Source organism: Antrostomus carolinensis, unplaced genomic scaffold (genome assembly GCF_000700745.2).
Source record: "Antrostomus carolinensis isolate BGI_N321 unplaced genomic scaffold, ASM70074v2 scaffold1197, whole genome shotgun sequence".
Classification (NCBI taxonomy): domain Eukaryota; kingdom Metazoa; phylum Chordata; class Aves; order Caprimulgiformes; family Caprimulgidae; genus Antrostomus; species Antrostomus carolinensis.
The window spans coordinates 17,536-34,687 of NW_010326418.1; the positions used below are offsets into that span (position 1 = coordinate 17,536).

A 17,152-nucleotide genomic window follows, 5' to 3' on the forward strand; every position below is an offset into this window, starting at 1 on the left:
AACAGGGGCTGACCCTGCGTGCCCCCCAGGAACTGCTGCTCAAACCAGCCTCCCTGGGCACTGGCCGCTTGGCCACCGGCAAACCCAGGCAAGATCCAACCTGTGGCTTTGCCACCTTCTCCTCATGCATCTCTGTTAGGTGGGATGCGGTGGGCTTGGGAGGAGGGCACAGCTCCCACCAACCACCACAGTGTGGGCCAACAGCAGCTCATCCACACCAGATGGTGTGTTGGCATCAAATGCCGGTGGTTCCAGATACATGACGCAGCTCTCCTGCCCCAGTGCTTCCCCAGGAAGAGGAAGGGGAAGGAGGATGGGTGAAAGGGAACAAGAGCAGCCAAAGGGCTTCACTCGATGCGTGGATCCAATGGAGAGGTTCCTACAGATGCCAAAGAGCAAGAGATCAAGCCCTTGTCAGATTATATGGCATAACTAGAGCAGATGTGACGACGGACATGGGGACTGGTAACTGCTCTGTAGCAAGAGATTAAGGCGGCAAAAGGAATATCAGCCTTCGACTCAACAGGGTACTTTGGCATGAGTTTGGTGTTCAGCAGATTCCTAAATACCATGCGGAAGCAGGATGAAGATGACTACCTTGGATATGGTATAGTACAAGAGCTGGTAGGAAAATAGCATCAATCTTTCTCCCTGAAAATGTATAGCCAGACCTGTGAGGTGCCATCTCTCTTGGGTACTTCTAAGGCATCAAGGACGAGAGCAGCCAAGGGCCAGGGAGAGGTGACCTTTGCTCGGCACCGTTGGAGAGGTTCCCCGAGCTGGCCCATGAGCCGTGCACACATTGCCAACAGCTTTTTGACACTTGGGATTTCTGCTTGTCAAAGCGTGGCAGGGGAGGCAGCAGGAGGGGACACCAGAGCGAAGCTTTCAGGTCCTTTTGCCAAATCCTTGCTCCCATCCTGAAGCCTTTGCAGAGGCCAAACTTCCCTTGGTTTGCCCAGGGTGACCTGGGTTAAGATCTACAGAATCAGATGCTCTTCTCCACTGGTTAAAGGACTGTAGTTTATGACCATTTGAGGCAGAAGCTGCAGGTGGGAAACTTGTAGCCATGGACAGAGCCTCTCCCTCAAGCCCTCGAGCCCCAGGAGCAATGGAGATGGGTGCAGGTCCGGGCATTCTCTGCACCCAGCAGCCCGTGTCCCTGAAAAGGGTGCCGGGCAGGCTCTGCGCTGTGTTTTGGGGGGCTGAGCCTCACCCAATGAACCAAAGTGTTCATGGTTCTCATCATCAGACACTGGAAACCCTGCCTCATGTCCCCCTTGACATTAAATTGTTCCCAGGGATGCCAACCGGGGGTTGGTCTGGGCTGCTCCAGGGAGCCCCCGGGATGGATCTGGCCGCAGCCTTCGGCAGCTGGGAGGAGGATGGGTGTTGCTGTCTGATGGGGCACTTCCTTGGTTATCATTGATTCAAAAAGATGTTCCTCCATTGCAGTGTTTCTAACTAAGCTCTGGTGATGGACTCCAGAACTGAACCCGCTGTGAATTGCTGACTCAGCAGTGTGGCTGCTGTCTGTGCCAGGGGAGATGGTGGCTGTGACCCAACCCCATCACCGATGACAGTGCTGTGGGACATTGGTGGCAGGGAACCTGATGGCACTGCTGGTGGTCATGGCCATGCTCTGGCCATACCATAGGGGTTAACTATGAGAAGCTTTCACCTGCTGACCACCTCTGCCCTGCCAGCCACCAGCTCTGCTTGGGTTCTAATTGAAATACTTGGGGAACAAGCAGTGTTTCAGCTTTTTTTCATACATCAACCACCAAGCCAAGGTGAGAAACAGAGACAATGGTACAAAGTGGAAATGGCAGCAAGGAGGGAGATTTCAGCAGCTGAGTCCTCTCCACTTGTCATGTGTGGCCCAGCCCTGCCAAGATGTGGCTGACCCACGGACGTTGCTATTTTGCAAGGACACGTTCCTGAAGCACTGAGGTCAGAGCAAGAGCTGAAGCATGCCCACCACAGTGAAGGACTTACAGAGCAGTCATTTTTGTAAAAGACATGACGTGGTGGAAACAGTGCCCAGCCTCAGACTGGTGATGCTCAGAGGAACAGTGTGTGGTCCTCGTTGACCATTTGCACAAGGTGGGTTAAGCCAAGAGCAGGTCCTTGCTGTGACCAGAAATGGGACCAGGCTCCCCACCACAGATTTGGGATGTTCAGCCATGCTGTGATTTCAAGGTTTGACTGAGATATGGATTAATTTTGAATCCTGGTATTTGGGACACTTGGGTTCAGGGTGTGGAGAAGGTCACAGGGGTCCCCATGTGATGGGACCAACATCCCTGGATCCACCTCTGAGCTATCCCCTTGAAAGGGGTTTGTCCATCTCCATTTCATACCTGTCTGTCCCTCTGGCCCAGCTATTACTTCTAAGGTGGTTCAAAGAAAAAAACACATGTGCCAAAGTGCCAAAAATGTGAGAGTGGCATCCCACCACTGCGGCTGTCAGGTTCCCTGGAGACAACTCATTTCATCTTCTCATGCAGCTCCTTCCACCTCTCAACACCCTCCCAGTTTGGCACATCTCCCACTCCACTGCCTCCACTGGTGTGGCTGGTGCTGGGAGATCAACCAGTGCTGGGGGATCGGCCAACATTCACCAGATCGGGACCTGACTGGTGGAGCCAGGACAGGCAATGGATGTGTTTGGTTTGGGGTCAACAGCAATCGCAGAGCGTGTCCCGAGGACCAGAGGTGAGCGGGGTGGTGGTGGAGGACCTGGGGAGGATGGGACAGGACTGGGGAACTGCGGGGACCCTTCCTCATCAGCCAGGCGGTGTGGCACCCCACTGTCCGCCCCGCTACTCGGGCGAGTAGTCCAACTCGTCGTTGGCAATGAGAGCCTCCGATGGCGGTTTGTGCCTGCCTTTGCTTTTCGACCTGCTACTCGTCCGATGGCTTTCCTTTGCTCCTGCCATTTGCTGGTACGAGAAGCCCTTGTCCTCAGAGGTACCCCAGTCTGGGTAACCCTCACCCTCGGTGGCGTAGGAGAATCCATCATCCACGGAGAAGGGGTCAACGTCCACGTCATAGCGCTGAGAGCCTCCGATGGCGGTTTGTGCCTGCCTTTGCTTTTCGACCTGCTACTCGTCCGATGGCTTTCCTTTGCTCCTGCCATTTGCTGGTACGAGAAGCCCTTGTCCTCAGAGGTACCCCAGTCTGGGTAACCCTCACCCTCGGTGGCGTAGGAGAATCCATCATCCACGGAGAAGGGGTCAACGTCCACGTCATAGCGCTGGTAGGTGCTCTGGTGGAGGGCCTCCTCCCGGGCGCTGATCTCCAGTGTGCTGTTCCACATCCCGTAGCCGAAGTAGATGAGCAGACCTGGAGTGGGTGAGAGGGAGAGGGTGGGACCCCGGCCACCCACTCTGGCCCCATGACCCCAGCTAAGACATCGCTATAAACATGCCGTGCCCCAAAACAGCACCTGCCCCAAAAAACCTACATCAGGATGGATCAGGAATCCAGCTCAGCTCATCACCAACCTCCTCCCACCCAACACCAGGCTGGTGCCAGCCAATGGGGGGTAAGTATATGGGTTAAGTATATGTAAATATACTATATTAGGGTGGTGGAGCCCTGGGACAGGCTGCCCAGAGAGGGTGTGGAGTCTCCATCTCTGGAGATGTTCAAACCCACCTGGACACTTTCCCATGCAACCTGGTGTAGGTGCTTTGTCAGAGGGGTTGGACTGGATGATCTCCTGAGGTGCCTTCCAACCCCCACCATTCTGTGATATGTATACTACATGTAAATATATCTGTATTTTTTAAGCCAGTGTATGTTGTAGTTGATGTCTGCTCTCCAAACCCATCAAGTTTGTGTTCTTGGGCTGCCAGCTGTGACCTGAGGACTGTATGTTTAAAATATCATCTGGGATTGCTGCTGGCCACATGATTGTGCCATCTGCAGCTTTGGTGGGACAGCAGCTCCCAGCAGACGTGTGGAGGCTCCAAGAACCGACAACACACATCTCCATCCTGTTACCCTCCTGGCTACCCTTTTCTCTCTGGAGTTTTCTCATGCTCAGGCTTCTGCTGGTGCTCACAGCCACGCATGCCCGAAGGTTGTCAGGATGAGTGTATTCCATATTAAAACAGCTCTGAAATCCTGTCCTCCTCTCTTCAAGTATCTCATGCCATCTTCTCCCTCTAGCCCTACCTGATACCATCTTCCTGCATCAATGCTTTCCCTGGAAGCAAATGTATCTGTAGATCTAATTTCCAGTGGATCCTGAGATCAACCTACCTCTCTGGGTAGAGAAACCCAGATTTCTATGGCCATGGGGGACTGCTTGTGAGATTAAATTCAGAGTCTGTGTGGCAGGACCCAGAAAAACAAATGGGATGTGTTCTCCAAAGAGGTGAGCAGCCATGGATGGGACTGGTGGAATCCATCACAGCCTAATGAGCGGTTTAATTGACTCATTGTCATTGCTGGCAGCTGAAGAGATATTAGATGTACCCACAAGGGAAAGTATTTAATCACAGCAGATTAAATTGATGCTTTGGAGGCACTTTGCTTTTGGGTAGAAGGGCTTTCCCTGGGTCTGCAGCTTCACCTATTTATTGCCTTTGAGGGCTAAAAAAGTCGCTGAGTGTGTCTTTTCTAGCCCAAAGGCTGCACGTGGCAGCTAGTGCCCAACAGCTTGGCTTAGGGTTAGGTTAGCTACATCTCAGAGATGTAGCTTTGTTATGGGATCTCAGTCATGCAGGACTGACTCAGGATAACTGCTGTCCTGAGCCTGAAGCAGAGGAGGGAAGGAAAAAATGGAGGAAAAAAATGGTAGCAACCTCCCTCTGAAGGATGGAAACCATGAGACTACTCTAAACTCTCTGAGATGCCAAAGGGAGATCCAAGGTCTGCTCATGCCATCTCCTGGTTCTACCAACTGAGGTCAAACATCTGAAAACTTCAGGAGGCACCCGAGAAAAGCACAAAGGCTGGTGAGCCCAGTGTGGTGGCCTGTGCTTACCCAACCCCTCTTCCAGGAGAGACAGTTCCTGCCTTTACTGGAGGGAGCAGCTAACTATGACCTTTGCATCCATCCTCACGCTCTTTCCTCATCACTTTCTCCATCTCAACCCAGGATCCTGAACCCTATTCCCAAAGGGGAGGGCTGCTGGTGGGTTACTTGGCCAGGGATGGTCCTTTTGGGTACTGGCACCATGCTCGGAGTCTGTAATCTGCAACTGGGGCTCCTGTGGGCTGCTGCAATATATATGTTTACCTATAGGGTCATTATTTCTCTGTAGAGTCTTTGGCTTTGATATTGTCTTGCTGCTTCAGTTCTCTAGTCCAGACCTGGGAGCCTTCAGGAGGAGCTATGGGAAAAGGAGCCCACAGATCCCTTGGCTCTGCCACTCCCAGGGCTGTTGGAGTTGGGCAGCTCTGGGTTTTGCAGATGCAGTGCTGAGATTTCGGTGTGGGCCGCTGAAGAGCTCAAGTGGGTGAAGTAGCAGGAGAGCAGGCAGATTTCGGTAGGAAACCTGCCTGTGAGGAAATTTCCGGAACCCACCTACTTTGCATCAAAAGATTCATCAAAATAGTCACCTTTGCATGGAGCAGTTTCCTTCTATCAAACTGACATTTTCTGGAGGTGTAATTTTTCATTTAGCTGTGGTACAGGAGCTTAATTAACCAAGGTTTCTAAGAACTTCAGGACAACAAGGGGCAAATGCAAAGGACTGGGTATGTCCCAGCTGAAGAAGCATCAGCCTAAGCACTCCAATTAAGGAAGTTGTTGTTAACATCCTTTCAAAAGAGTGTCAGTTAAAAAACTAAAATAAATTAATCTGGAACTCACCCACAAAACACCAGACAGCAAATCGGATCCACGTGACTGTGGAGAGCTTCAGCATGAGATAGATATTGACCAGCATGGCAAAGGCGGGGACGAAGGGCAGACAAGGTGCCATGTAGGGCAGCTTCTTGGGGTTTTCTGGCTGCTGCAAGATCACAAACACCAGCACAACAATGAGCAGGATCATCAGCACGACGAGGAGGACAGCCCACCAGCTCTGCTCGTAGATGTAGTCTGCCCCAAAAATGATGAAGGAGCAGAAGATAAACATCAGGACGAAGAGCAGGAGCACGCAGGTGGTGACTGTGTGGCCAGTGGCTGGCGGGGGGGGGGGGGGCGGTCCATTTTCCCTGGTAGTCCAAGGTGGATCCTCATCGTGTAGTAGCGAGGGCCAATTAACTTCTTCAGCTTGATGAGGTAGATGTTCTCAGACTCATCTGCCTCTATCCCTGAGGTCATGTCAACTGTACCATAATTGGGGTGATTCACATTGTAGGTGGATTTATCAGATTTCCCAATTAGCATCTCGTTATCCCCCAGCGATGGCAGATTTTTTGCCCCACATGTGTTGGTCGGTGGGCCACCTAACTCTTCCCCTTCGCTTCCTGGGGAGCAAGCTTCCTTCTCGCAGTCGGCCAGGATGCCCTCCTTCTTCTTGGTGTGCTCCTCAGAGAGGAATTTGACAAAGCCATCGATGTCACTCTCAGGCTGGTATCGGAGGAGCAGGACACAGACAGAGACCAACGTGTAGGCGAGCAACGTGCCGATGGACATCATTTCTATCAGGTCCCTCAGGCTGACCAGCAAGGACAGTAGCGCTGCGAGAAATCCAGAGACGATACAAGCCACTACGGGAGTTTCCGTGTAAGAACTGATGTGGGACAAAAACCTGGAGTACAGAATAGTTGCAGAAGGTTAAAATGGCAGATGGCAGCAGTTCCCTGTCACAAGAACTCCTACTCAACTGGAAGGGCCAGGCTCAGAGCTGTGATCCCTTCAGTTCTTGTTGCTTTTTGTGCTTAGACTTCAGTCAGACAGGGACTGGAAATATTGCTGAGACTGGATCTGGAGTTAGATCTAGGTCTAACCAGCTCTGAAATGGACACCTGGACACATGCAAATAAGTGCCAAAGTTCTATGCATATAAGCTGCTTCCCTTTGCCAGTAACTCCTTCATTAAATGTTCAACCTCCCATAAGCTGAAGCTCCTGGTACCAGCACCAAATGAGAAACAGATTTTATTCCCCCCCAGGATTTTGCTTTGGTGTGTGCCCCATTCTGCCAGCACCAACTCTGTGCATGCCCGCTGCTCCCTGAAGTGATGGCACCAGGCTGTCAGCTTCCCTTCTAGGTCCCAAGGCAGATAAAATAAATGCCAGCATGGGCATGACTGACCTGAAGAGCAGCCCGTCACCAGCCATGGCATAAATGACTCTTGGCATTGGGAAGAGGGAGCCCAGCAAGCTGACGGTCAGGCCAGCCACAGATCCAATGGCAACGATGAATTTGGCTGCGTAGAAGCCATGGGCCACGAACATTTCCATCAGTGGGGACTCGGTGTCGATAGCATCATAGGGCACCATCAGTGTGAGGATGATGCTCACCTGGGGAAGGTGAGAGGAACAGGACATGGGTGTCAGCTGGGGACTCACAGGGCTCTGGGACTGCTTCTCAAGGGTGGAAAGCCAAAAATTTCTAGTCAGATTGGGATTATATCCCTGTGTTCCCTGTGGAAGGGATGTAAAATACCAGAGGTAAAGCCTGCAAAGCCAACAAGGTGACACCTTGAAGCTTGCTGCAGTGGTGACGCAGGAGGCTGGTGGGACTCGGTGGGGTTAGTAACGTTTGCATTGGCCACGTTCCTGCGTGGGGACAGTGCTGCCCGAGTCATGCACTGCAGGTGGGACAGACCCAACACCTGAGATGACATTGCTTGGGGCAACACTGATCCTCTTTGAGCTAAAGAGAAATTGCTTTTGAGGGAAGCCCACCAGGCTGCGGGAGAGGCAGCGGGTGAGTTTCTTTGAAATTATCAGAACAATATTTTTTTTTCTCCTTTGTGACTCAATTTTGCTCTTTTACAGGGAAAATCCCTGAGTACAGACAGGCATTTATTGGGGTGCAGAGCAGCTGGATATCTCTGGTATGACCATCCCTGCCCATCCTTCCTCTCACTTGGACCCTCTCCCATATCTCCAGCAGAGGCAGTGCTGCTTTTCCCAAAAACACAGACGAAGGTTGCTGCCAGGCTGCTGCTCCTTCAGCTTTGCTGCACTTCTAGATGCAAAAAGAACTGCAGATGGGGATGAGGCATGGGGAAAAAAACTGGGCTGGGGCTGAGGGGAGCCTTGGCAGGACACTGCAGTCATGGAAACACAGCTGATGTCTCAGTTCCCACCAAAGAAAGGGCCCATGTCCAAGGGTCAGACTAGCACCCTGGCTCATAGGGAGGAGAGCCGTGCAGATGCCCACAAGGGACACACTATATATAATTATATTAATATATATATATGCATAGATACATATATTGATGTACATTTACATATGTATAGTACTACTTACGGACACATATGCTGTCAAGCAGGTGACGAGTGAAGCTGTGATGGCGTAGGGGATGGAGGTGTTGGGACTCTTCGCTTCTTCTCCCGTGGTAGCGATGATGTCGAAGCCAATGAAGGCATAGAAACACGTCGCAGCCCCTTTGAGCACCTGCGTGGAGGATCGAGCATCTGAGTGCCAGGAAGGAGCCTGGCACCCAACCAGGGAGAGAGAACTGGGCAAAAATTAAGGACTCAGACTGCCTTGTCTGAGCTAAAGGGTGAGTGGGGCAGATCAGGGGGTGCACACATAGAGTTGGACATTCCCATGTGAGGACTGGCCCTGGGAACACCCATAACCCAATGATCTGGTCTAGGGAAAAGATGTCAACGTGCAGCCCAAGTCACTGAAGGCATCTGCAGCTCATTCGTAGTGGACCACAAACCTGTGCCCATGCAGTGCTGGTGGATCCTGGCAGCAACAAAGGAGAAAATTAACCTATTTCAGGTTTGCTTTCACAATCCTCCACCCCAAATCTGTTTATATTGGTAGGGATTTGGAGCATGTTTACACGTTCCATCTTAGCAAGACGTCTCATGTGGCAGCAAGATCTGCTAGCAGAGGAAGCAGAAGAGAGCAGCAGCAGTCAGATGTGCGCCGCTTTCCAAACAACCTCTGTTTAGCTTGGAAGCTACAGACAGGTTAGGAGCACACGTTGGAGAACTTGCAACTATTTGTACTGTGTAGTTATTTTTTTTACCTGATTTAAAAAAAATATACAATATTGGCAAGGACATTTATAGGGAAGAAACACTGAAGCAGCTAAAGACTGTGTGGCTGTGAGTGAGTTAATCTGCAGTTGTAAAACCCCCACATATCTCTAGTTAGCTAGCTGGGCACCACGTGTCCACCACATCTCTGTCATCTCAGCTGTCTAGTGATGGAGCACACAGTACAACTCACCTTCTTTAGGGTACTGCTTGTAATTACCTTTTCAAAGTACCCCTATGCTCCTGAGGATCTCATGTTTGTGCTGTGGTGGATTCACTTTTACAAACAATTTGGGAGACAACCAACCAGATGAAAATGATGGGCAGACCCTATCAGTTTGGATGTGTTTTGGATATCTATGTTTTCAAATGATGTTTTTTTGCCAAGAGATACTTGGTGAGTTGAATTGGAGCAAACCAGCTATTTTCTATTTTCTCTTTTCTCTTTTTCATTCCTATTGCATGGCACAGAAAGCCAAGCACAATCCAAAGGTAAATAGGACCTCTGCTCTTCAAGTGGCCCTCAGTGCTCTTCTCCTCACTGTTCTCTGGCAGAGAGGTATTGATTTACTGAAGGGAGGTGCAGGGACTGTGTGGCAGCTTGAGACTCTTTCAATAATCAAGATTCTTGGTTTACTTTACTTTCTTGCTTATTTTTTCTGCACAAAACCCTGATGGAGTTGAACAGTGTAAATCTGAGAAATTACCTTGGGTTTAGGCCAGCTGAGATATTTTCAGTCTCTGTTCATCCTTGGATAAAAACCAGTGCAAGCAAGCTAAAAAATCCAAATATGTCCGAATTCTCGGTAAACTCTGAGGGAACATCCATAAAATAAGTACTGGCAGGTGGCATTATGAAGTGCTCAAAACAAATGCTTGAGAACATTGGTGTTGAAAACCAGCCAACACCAATATCTCCCCCTCTGCAGAGGCTGACCCAGCTCCTCCTGAGCTCCCTGTCTTGGATGGCCAACACATTTTGTTCCATTACCTGGCAATTAGTGGCATTTCCTGGGGTATACCTTCACGTGGAGTTTGGCTCTTCAGGAGAACATTCTGGAAAAGTTATGGGTTTATTCTAAGAGGTGGCAGGAGATATGGGCAAAGCATTGCCATACCCTTTGGGTTTGGTGGAGTGAGGAGGTCTAGATCCTGCAGTGGTGGAAGTTGGAGGTCCCTGGCCAAAGTGCAGGTGGGTTTAGCAGGATCGAGATGTGGGGAGTGCAGGGGAAGCAGGGTGTGTACACCATGAGCAAAGCTGAGTGCGTGGCAGGTGGGTGGCACCGCTTAGGTGCTGCGTGTCCTTCCGTGCGCACAGGACTTACCCCCGGCCATCCGAACGGCAGGAATTGCCCTTCAGACCAGTTGTCACCTTTGACATAGAAGAGACCAGCAATCATGATGAAGATCCAGACTGCCAGGTTAATGATGTTGAGTACATTGTTCAGCCCCACTGAATTCTTCACCCCCATGGCCACAATGATGGTGACAATGACAGCAATGACCAGAGCAAGAAGGTCAGGGTATGACTCCTCTCCTTTCCCTGGGTGAAAGAAAAAGGGATGTGTAAGTCTCCATCCATAGCTGTGGACAGCATCTCCAGACACACTGTAAGGTTTTTTTAAAATGCTTTTCAGACCCTGAGGCTTTGCAGAAATCCTTAGAATCATAGAACCATATACTAGTTTGGTTGGAAAAGACCATTATGATCATCTAGTCCAACCGTAAACTTAGCATTGACAAGTTCACCACTAAAGCATGTCCCTAAGCACCACATCTACATGTCCTTTGAATACCTCCAGGAATGGTGACTCCACCACTTCCCTGGGCAGCCTGTTCCAGTTCTTGACAATCCTTTCAGTCAAGAATTTTTTCCTAATATCCAACCTAAACCTCACCTGGTGCAACTTACGGCTGTTCCCTCTTGTCCTATCACTTGTTATTTGGGAGAAGAGACCAACACCCACCTCACTACACCCTCCTTTCAGGGAGTTGTAGAGAGCGAGAAGGTCTCCCCTCAGCCTCCTTTTCTCCAGGATCAACAACCCCAGTTCCCTCAGCTGCTCCTCATAAGACTTGTGCTCCAGACCCTTCCCCAGCTTCATTGCCCTTTGTTGTTCTATGATTCTATGAACGTCTGCCAAGTACTAATTATAAATCAATCAAACATCAAGTTTTCATGACACAGTTACAGGACAGCTAACTGTTGTTCCTTACTGGTAGGAACCATGGACTGTTGTTGGAACTGTTGGTCACACAGGACCATCACAGCATTGAGTTCCTACGGGGCAGCACTGCAGACACCAGCTTGTACTGCGTGTGCTTTAATGAGAGGGAGCAGAGTGCTTGCACGAGGTGATGTGCTCCTGAGCTGTCGTTAGCCTCCAACATTCAACTAATTTTTCTGGGTGCTTATTCTGCTAAATGTCACCTCGTCCTGAAGGGGCTCAAAGTATGTCTGTGAAGCAGACTGCAAAGGCAAAGTACCAGAGGCAGACGGATGGTAAATAATGAATGAAGCCTAATATCCATGTCTGACTTCTGACGAGCTTCCAATTACTTTTCAGGCCCTAATTAATGCACGTTTCTATGCATGGCATGACCCACCTAGTCCGTTCAACGTCCCGACGCTGTTGATCATCCAGCGGCTGATGGTGTGGTTGGCCAGGGAGTCGAACATGCTGCTGAGGGCGCTGGCGCCCGCGGCCGTGCCAATCAGGTACTCCAGGATGAGGTTCCAGCCGATGAAGAACGCCACGAATTCTCCCACCGTCACGTAGCTGTAGGTGTAGGCAGAGCCCGTGGTCTTGGGGACCCGCACCCCGAACTCAGCGTAGCAAACTCCTGTTTAGAAAAATACAAAGCAACGTAAGGAAAATGTGCTTGGAAAAGGAAAAACTGCCTTGGTCCCACCTGTCTGGAAGTGCCAGGAGGTGTCCAAGGCTTCAGTCAGCATCAGGAGAAGTTCTTGGCTTAAAAAGCAGCCCATTTTCCCATTAAAATCAAGCTGTGGTGGTATTTTTTTGAGGATACAGAGTTCAAACTAGCCAAACCTTTACAACCTGCTGTAGAAGAACCTTCTCACAGGTGCATGCCCCTGATGTGGGACCCTCTGGCATGGCCAACCACAGCCCCCACAGACACAAAACCAAAGCTGGGAGGGAATCCGTGCACAGGGAGCAGAACTGGGCAGCACTCGTGGTGCAGTCCTTGGAGCCCTGTTTCCCTGCAGTAGCTCTGATGGTGACAGGTACCTCTTCTTCCCCATCCAACAGTGGCACCAAAATATGATTTTTGCCAAGAATGTGTCTCTCAAATATTTTATTTGTGGTATCAATATACTGACAAGCTCTCAGTGCTTTTGGCTGCAGAAACCACCATAGTCCTGGGAAAGGTGGTTGCAGTGAGACCTGCCAGAAGACAGTGTTTGGGCACAAGGAGGTTATAGCTGTCAAATGGGATCCTGGACCAGGGTTGTCCACACTCATCCTAGAGCAAGATGCTGCAGGAGAACTCACATTCCCCAACTGTTCAACCTCCAAATGTCTATCTTGGGTTATTGCCATGCAGATCTAGGCACAAGCACTGTTCTGATCATCACTGCTCTCCTTCGTGCCCATGCAAGAGGAGTTTGAAGCCATTTGAGATAGAGAGCATGAGTTATTTTAACACTTAAACACGTTACAGGTAAGTCTCATTCTGAAAAATAGTTGTAAAACTGACTTTGTAGAAGAAGAAAAGAAAAGCAAAAAGAAGTATTTAACTGGAACAGATTGGGAGGAGATGTCAGTGGACTTAAACACTTTCCAAACTCCTCGTCTACTTACTACGTCAAGATACTTTTCAATAACAACCTGCCCCTGACACATTGCTGCCTTAAAACAACCGTTAGCTTTTATTTCAAAGAAATGGATGGACTTAGTCATAAATTCCCCGAATATTAGTCAGAACAAGGACTGGAAGTGTGCAGTGCTCCTGCGTGTTTAACGCTGATTAAACCCCTGCCCTGAAGACCCCAGTTCAGCTTGTATGCGTTAACAGGTTAGGGCTGTTGTTATCATTGTGTAAACATGTAGTAATTATTGAGTCTTTATCAGCTACTTTTCTCTATTTAGAAGGTAATAATTGCTTCAAAATTGCAATCAGAACAGTCTAGAGAGAGGAATGAATAATTTATTAAAATGTTAGGAGGTCACTGCTCTTACTGTGAGTGCAATTTTTACACAGCGCAAACACCGAATTACTGAATCCCTAAGCTGGATTTGGTGGCCTTTCTTTTCTTGATATCAGAGGATTTTTATATTCCATTCACTGTTTAACTTGCACACATGATGCTGGCAGTGGTTTTCAATGGGACTCTTCAAAACTTGCTTTCCATAAAGCAGGTCCAACTGCAGGAGCAGCAAGACATCCCCATCATCCAGCCCTACAGAGTCATTATTCAAAGCTGATGAAAAATGCATGTGCTCAGGAAAGGTAAGATATTCACAGCTAACTACAGGTCTGAATGATTTATGAAACAGGTGATCTGACGGGGACAAGTGTCTAGTTTCTCTGTTTGATGGCCTTAAAAATCATATAATCTTTCTTGGAGGTAACTCTACTCTTAGCCAATGACAAGATAAGGCTTAAAGGGGATTGTTATTGATGAAGAATGATAATGGCAAAGCAAAGACATTAATATGTATAAAACATTTGAGTTTTCAACTACTCTACGAGGATCTCAAAGGAGAAGAGTAATCTTTCACAGCAACACATTGTGAATATCTGCATTAGATATCAGCATATGTTAAGAAAATAAACCGGTTTTTATCATAGCATGCAGTATGCAGACTGAGGGACATGAGATGCAAGATCTGCCATCCATCCCTGATTGACGTATCGGACAGCATTAATCAAATCACTTTGCTTTGTGGTGCTGCAGGTCCTCCATCAGAAACCAGGTTCACAGCATTTCCCTCTCTGCTTTAAAAGGAAGATAATATCATAATTTTTTAGGGTGCAGATTTTATCTGGGTACAGATAATATCATAATTTATCAGGGTGCAGATTTTCTCTCACTAATTTCTGCAGCATCAGTAGTGTATTATTATTATTGTTGCTATTATTATTATTATTGTAATACAACTCCATAAGAAAACTCTATTACTTAGTTGCTCCTTGGCAGCCCCAGCTGTTTGGCACCTTGTCCCCTTGGTCCCTGAGGAGATGCAGTTCTCGGGGTGTCCCAGCACAGCCAGCCCAGCTCTGGGAGCACAGGTGGAGGCTGGGCACACTCCTCTTGACTCCTCTTTGAATTTGGAGACAGATTTCTTTTTTTCCCTTCAATAAAGAGTGATTGCAAGTTTCTGAAGAAAACAAACCAACCCAGCAGTTATTTGGAAGAGCAGTCCTTTTGCAGAAGACCATTTCTTTTCCTTGAGTATCAGCTACGCTGTGTAATTGGTGTGACAGTCATTATGCTGGTGTAATTATACAGTTGTTGACATTATTCAGAAGGACATAAACACAGCTGAGCAGTTTGGTCCATCACACTGTCCCTTCCAAGAGCCCATCCTCAAAACCTCATTTTTCAGATTTAATTGACCTCTCTGTTCTCTGGTTTATCTTGTTTTGGGGGTAGGAGGTGAGGCAACCAACAGCTTTGCCTACAGCGCCACGATTCAGGTTAGATGGTTTTGTGTTAGTGGTGGCTTGGGGTCATACTGCCCAGTGGGGACTTGCTGGTGAACGGTGTCTCAGCAGGGCAGGAAGAAGGACCACAAAGTCCCCACTGCCTTCAAACCCCAAACCCCAGTGATGCAACAGCCACTGGGCAGTACAACCAGTGGCACGAGGAACTGGTGCAAGCACTGCAGCTCAGGGAACCCTCTTGGCTGCTGCCTTGCTTTTGGTGTGCTGGGGCAGTGATGGCTATGGTGTGGATGCTCACTGTACTGCTGCCATCTGGCACGAGGCCACCCAAGAACCATGAGACATCCCACAAGGCACTGGCACGATGGGAGTGATGTTTCAGGTGAAACAAGCCTTTGGGGAGAACCTTTCAGCAGTGCTGGAGGTAACACCAATTAATTCATGCTACCACACAAGAAATCCAGAGGGACCATCCTTCATTAAACAAGAGCAGCCAATTTATCGAGGCAGGTATATGTCAAAATCCTATTTTAAGCAAGCCACTGAGCCTGTCCATTGTGTTTCATGCTCACTGTGTGCAGATATACAAAAGGCAGCTCCATAAAGAAAGCTTCCTGAGAAAAAGGACTCCTATTTCTCCAGCACTGCTCAAGAAACTCATCATCAGCTGCAGCTGAAGCCCCTCAACCCAGCCCTTATTCTTCAGACAGGTAGTACCTGATGCCCATGCTCAGCTCTCCCCTGCTCTATCGAGCATCCTGGCTGTCACTGAGCCTGCTCCTACGTGGGGACCAGGTAAGAGCATGGCAATGTGCTCCAAAATTGTGTGGTTTACTGCTTGAAATCCCCACTGAGGGTTGCTGGGGTTGCAGAGCAGCTCTTGTGGGAGAAGAATCTCTTCTTTCCTTGCACAGCCTGACACACAAGCCTGTGGGGTTGTGTGGCAGAAAAAAACTATCCCACACCAGTGACCATCGTGGGGGAGGACCTGAGCTCATGGTAAGGGGTTTGCACAATGTGGTCAATGAGGTTGTATTACTTCAGGAAAGGAAACCACTAAAGGGACAAGCTGGTGGAAGAGGCTGTGGGGAGGGTAGTGGGGCTGGGGAAGATGCAAGCTGCTTTTTTTTGCTGAGAAGGTGTTTTGGTCCGAGATGGGGGTGGGAGTGGAGAATCCCAGCAGTCAGAGCTGATGGAGGGAGCCTGCAGTGTCCCCTGTGCCAGAGGTTTTGTGGAGGGAAGTTGGGCAAATGTTTCTGTTTGAGAGCTGAATCAAAGGCCTTCCAGTGAGAGAATGAAAGAGATTGATTTAACTTATCAGTTTAATCAATGATACTATGTCTGTAAATACTCTGATGAGGCACATGTTGCTTAAACCTTGGGGAAAGCATAACTGGAATGTGTTGGGGAGATGGAACTGGAAAAATCCATATCTGAAATTGAGCTAAACAGCACAGAGGGATTTAGGGATTTCCCACCAGTGGGACCTGCCCAGTGGGGCTTCTCCATGGCTGTTGGCCAGGGGAGCTGAATGTCTTTCTGGAAGGGGCTTTTTTTAGCCAAAACCCTGCTGGGCTCACTTTGCAGACAGTGGGATCTGACTCTGTGAACTTCAACACATTAAGGGAAAGCAGGTGATCTAGTGATCCCATCTGGTCAGGCTATGAGAACTGTGAGAAACTCCTTAAAATCTGTCCGTGCACATTTGTCTGAGCTCAGTTTCTGGAACACCAGGAGTGACCATGATGTGAGAGCTGAAATCACTTCCCCCATGAGCCCGATAGCCCGTCCAGCTCCCAGCCCTTGCTCGGTTTTACTTGCCAAAAAACGTGTTGCTGTTACAAACAACAGCAGCATCAACGATGAAGTGAGGAAGCTGCCAAGGAGACTATCAAAACACTGCATCCTTCACAAAACACTTTCCAGGGCTACAAAAGCAAGTGGAGATGAAAGCTGAGAGGGAAGCGGTGTGGGCTCCCATGGGTGAAGGTGGGAGGAGCTCCCTGCTGTGGGGCAGGGTTCGTGTCTGGGGTGAAAAAGCCCCATTTGGAGGATAGTGTGTTTTTGTTAGATGAGAACCACCCAGGCTCTGTTTGCTCTTGGTTTGCATCATGGTCAGTGAAACCCTCGCAGAGGAGAGAGAGCTGGCAGTGGGAAAGGATAGAGACACTGATGCTATCTACTGCCTGGGTTAAAAAATGGGCGGTTTGGTTCATTTGTTGTGTTGGGATCTCAAATGAGCATCAGATCTCATCACACGCTCTCAGCTCTTGTTCTGAGCTGAACGAGTGGTAAATGTGTCCAAACTGCCTTGTCACTCTGGGGTCCAACTGGGGAGCAGAGAGGCAGGATTGTGAGTGTGGTGGTCCCCAGCTAGCATCGC

The 17,152-nt window shown here is 49.1% G+C and overlaps 1 protein-coding gene across 1 annotated transcript in view; it reads right to left on the reverse strand.

Annotated features, from left to right (window-relative positions):
- Positions 1-2,825: 2,825 nt before the first annotated feature.
- SLC7A14 (solute carrier family 7 member 14) overlaps positions 2,826-17,152 on the reverse strand; it is a 15,731-nt gene continuing 1,404 nt past the window's right edge. The window contains 8 exon segments of the mRNA XM_010171547.1: positions 2,826-2,904; positions 3,105-3,348; positions 5,831-6,155; positions 6,158-6,716; positions 7,223-7,431; positions 8,390-8,536; positions 10,461-10,678; positions 11,743-11,979. Of these exon segments, the coding sequence (XP_010169849.1) occupies positions 2,826-2,904; positions 3,105-3,348; positions 5,831-6,155; positions 6,158-6,716; positions 7,223-7,431; positions 8,390-8,536; positions 10,461-10,678; positions 11,743-11,979 (2,018 nt within the window).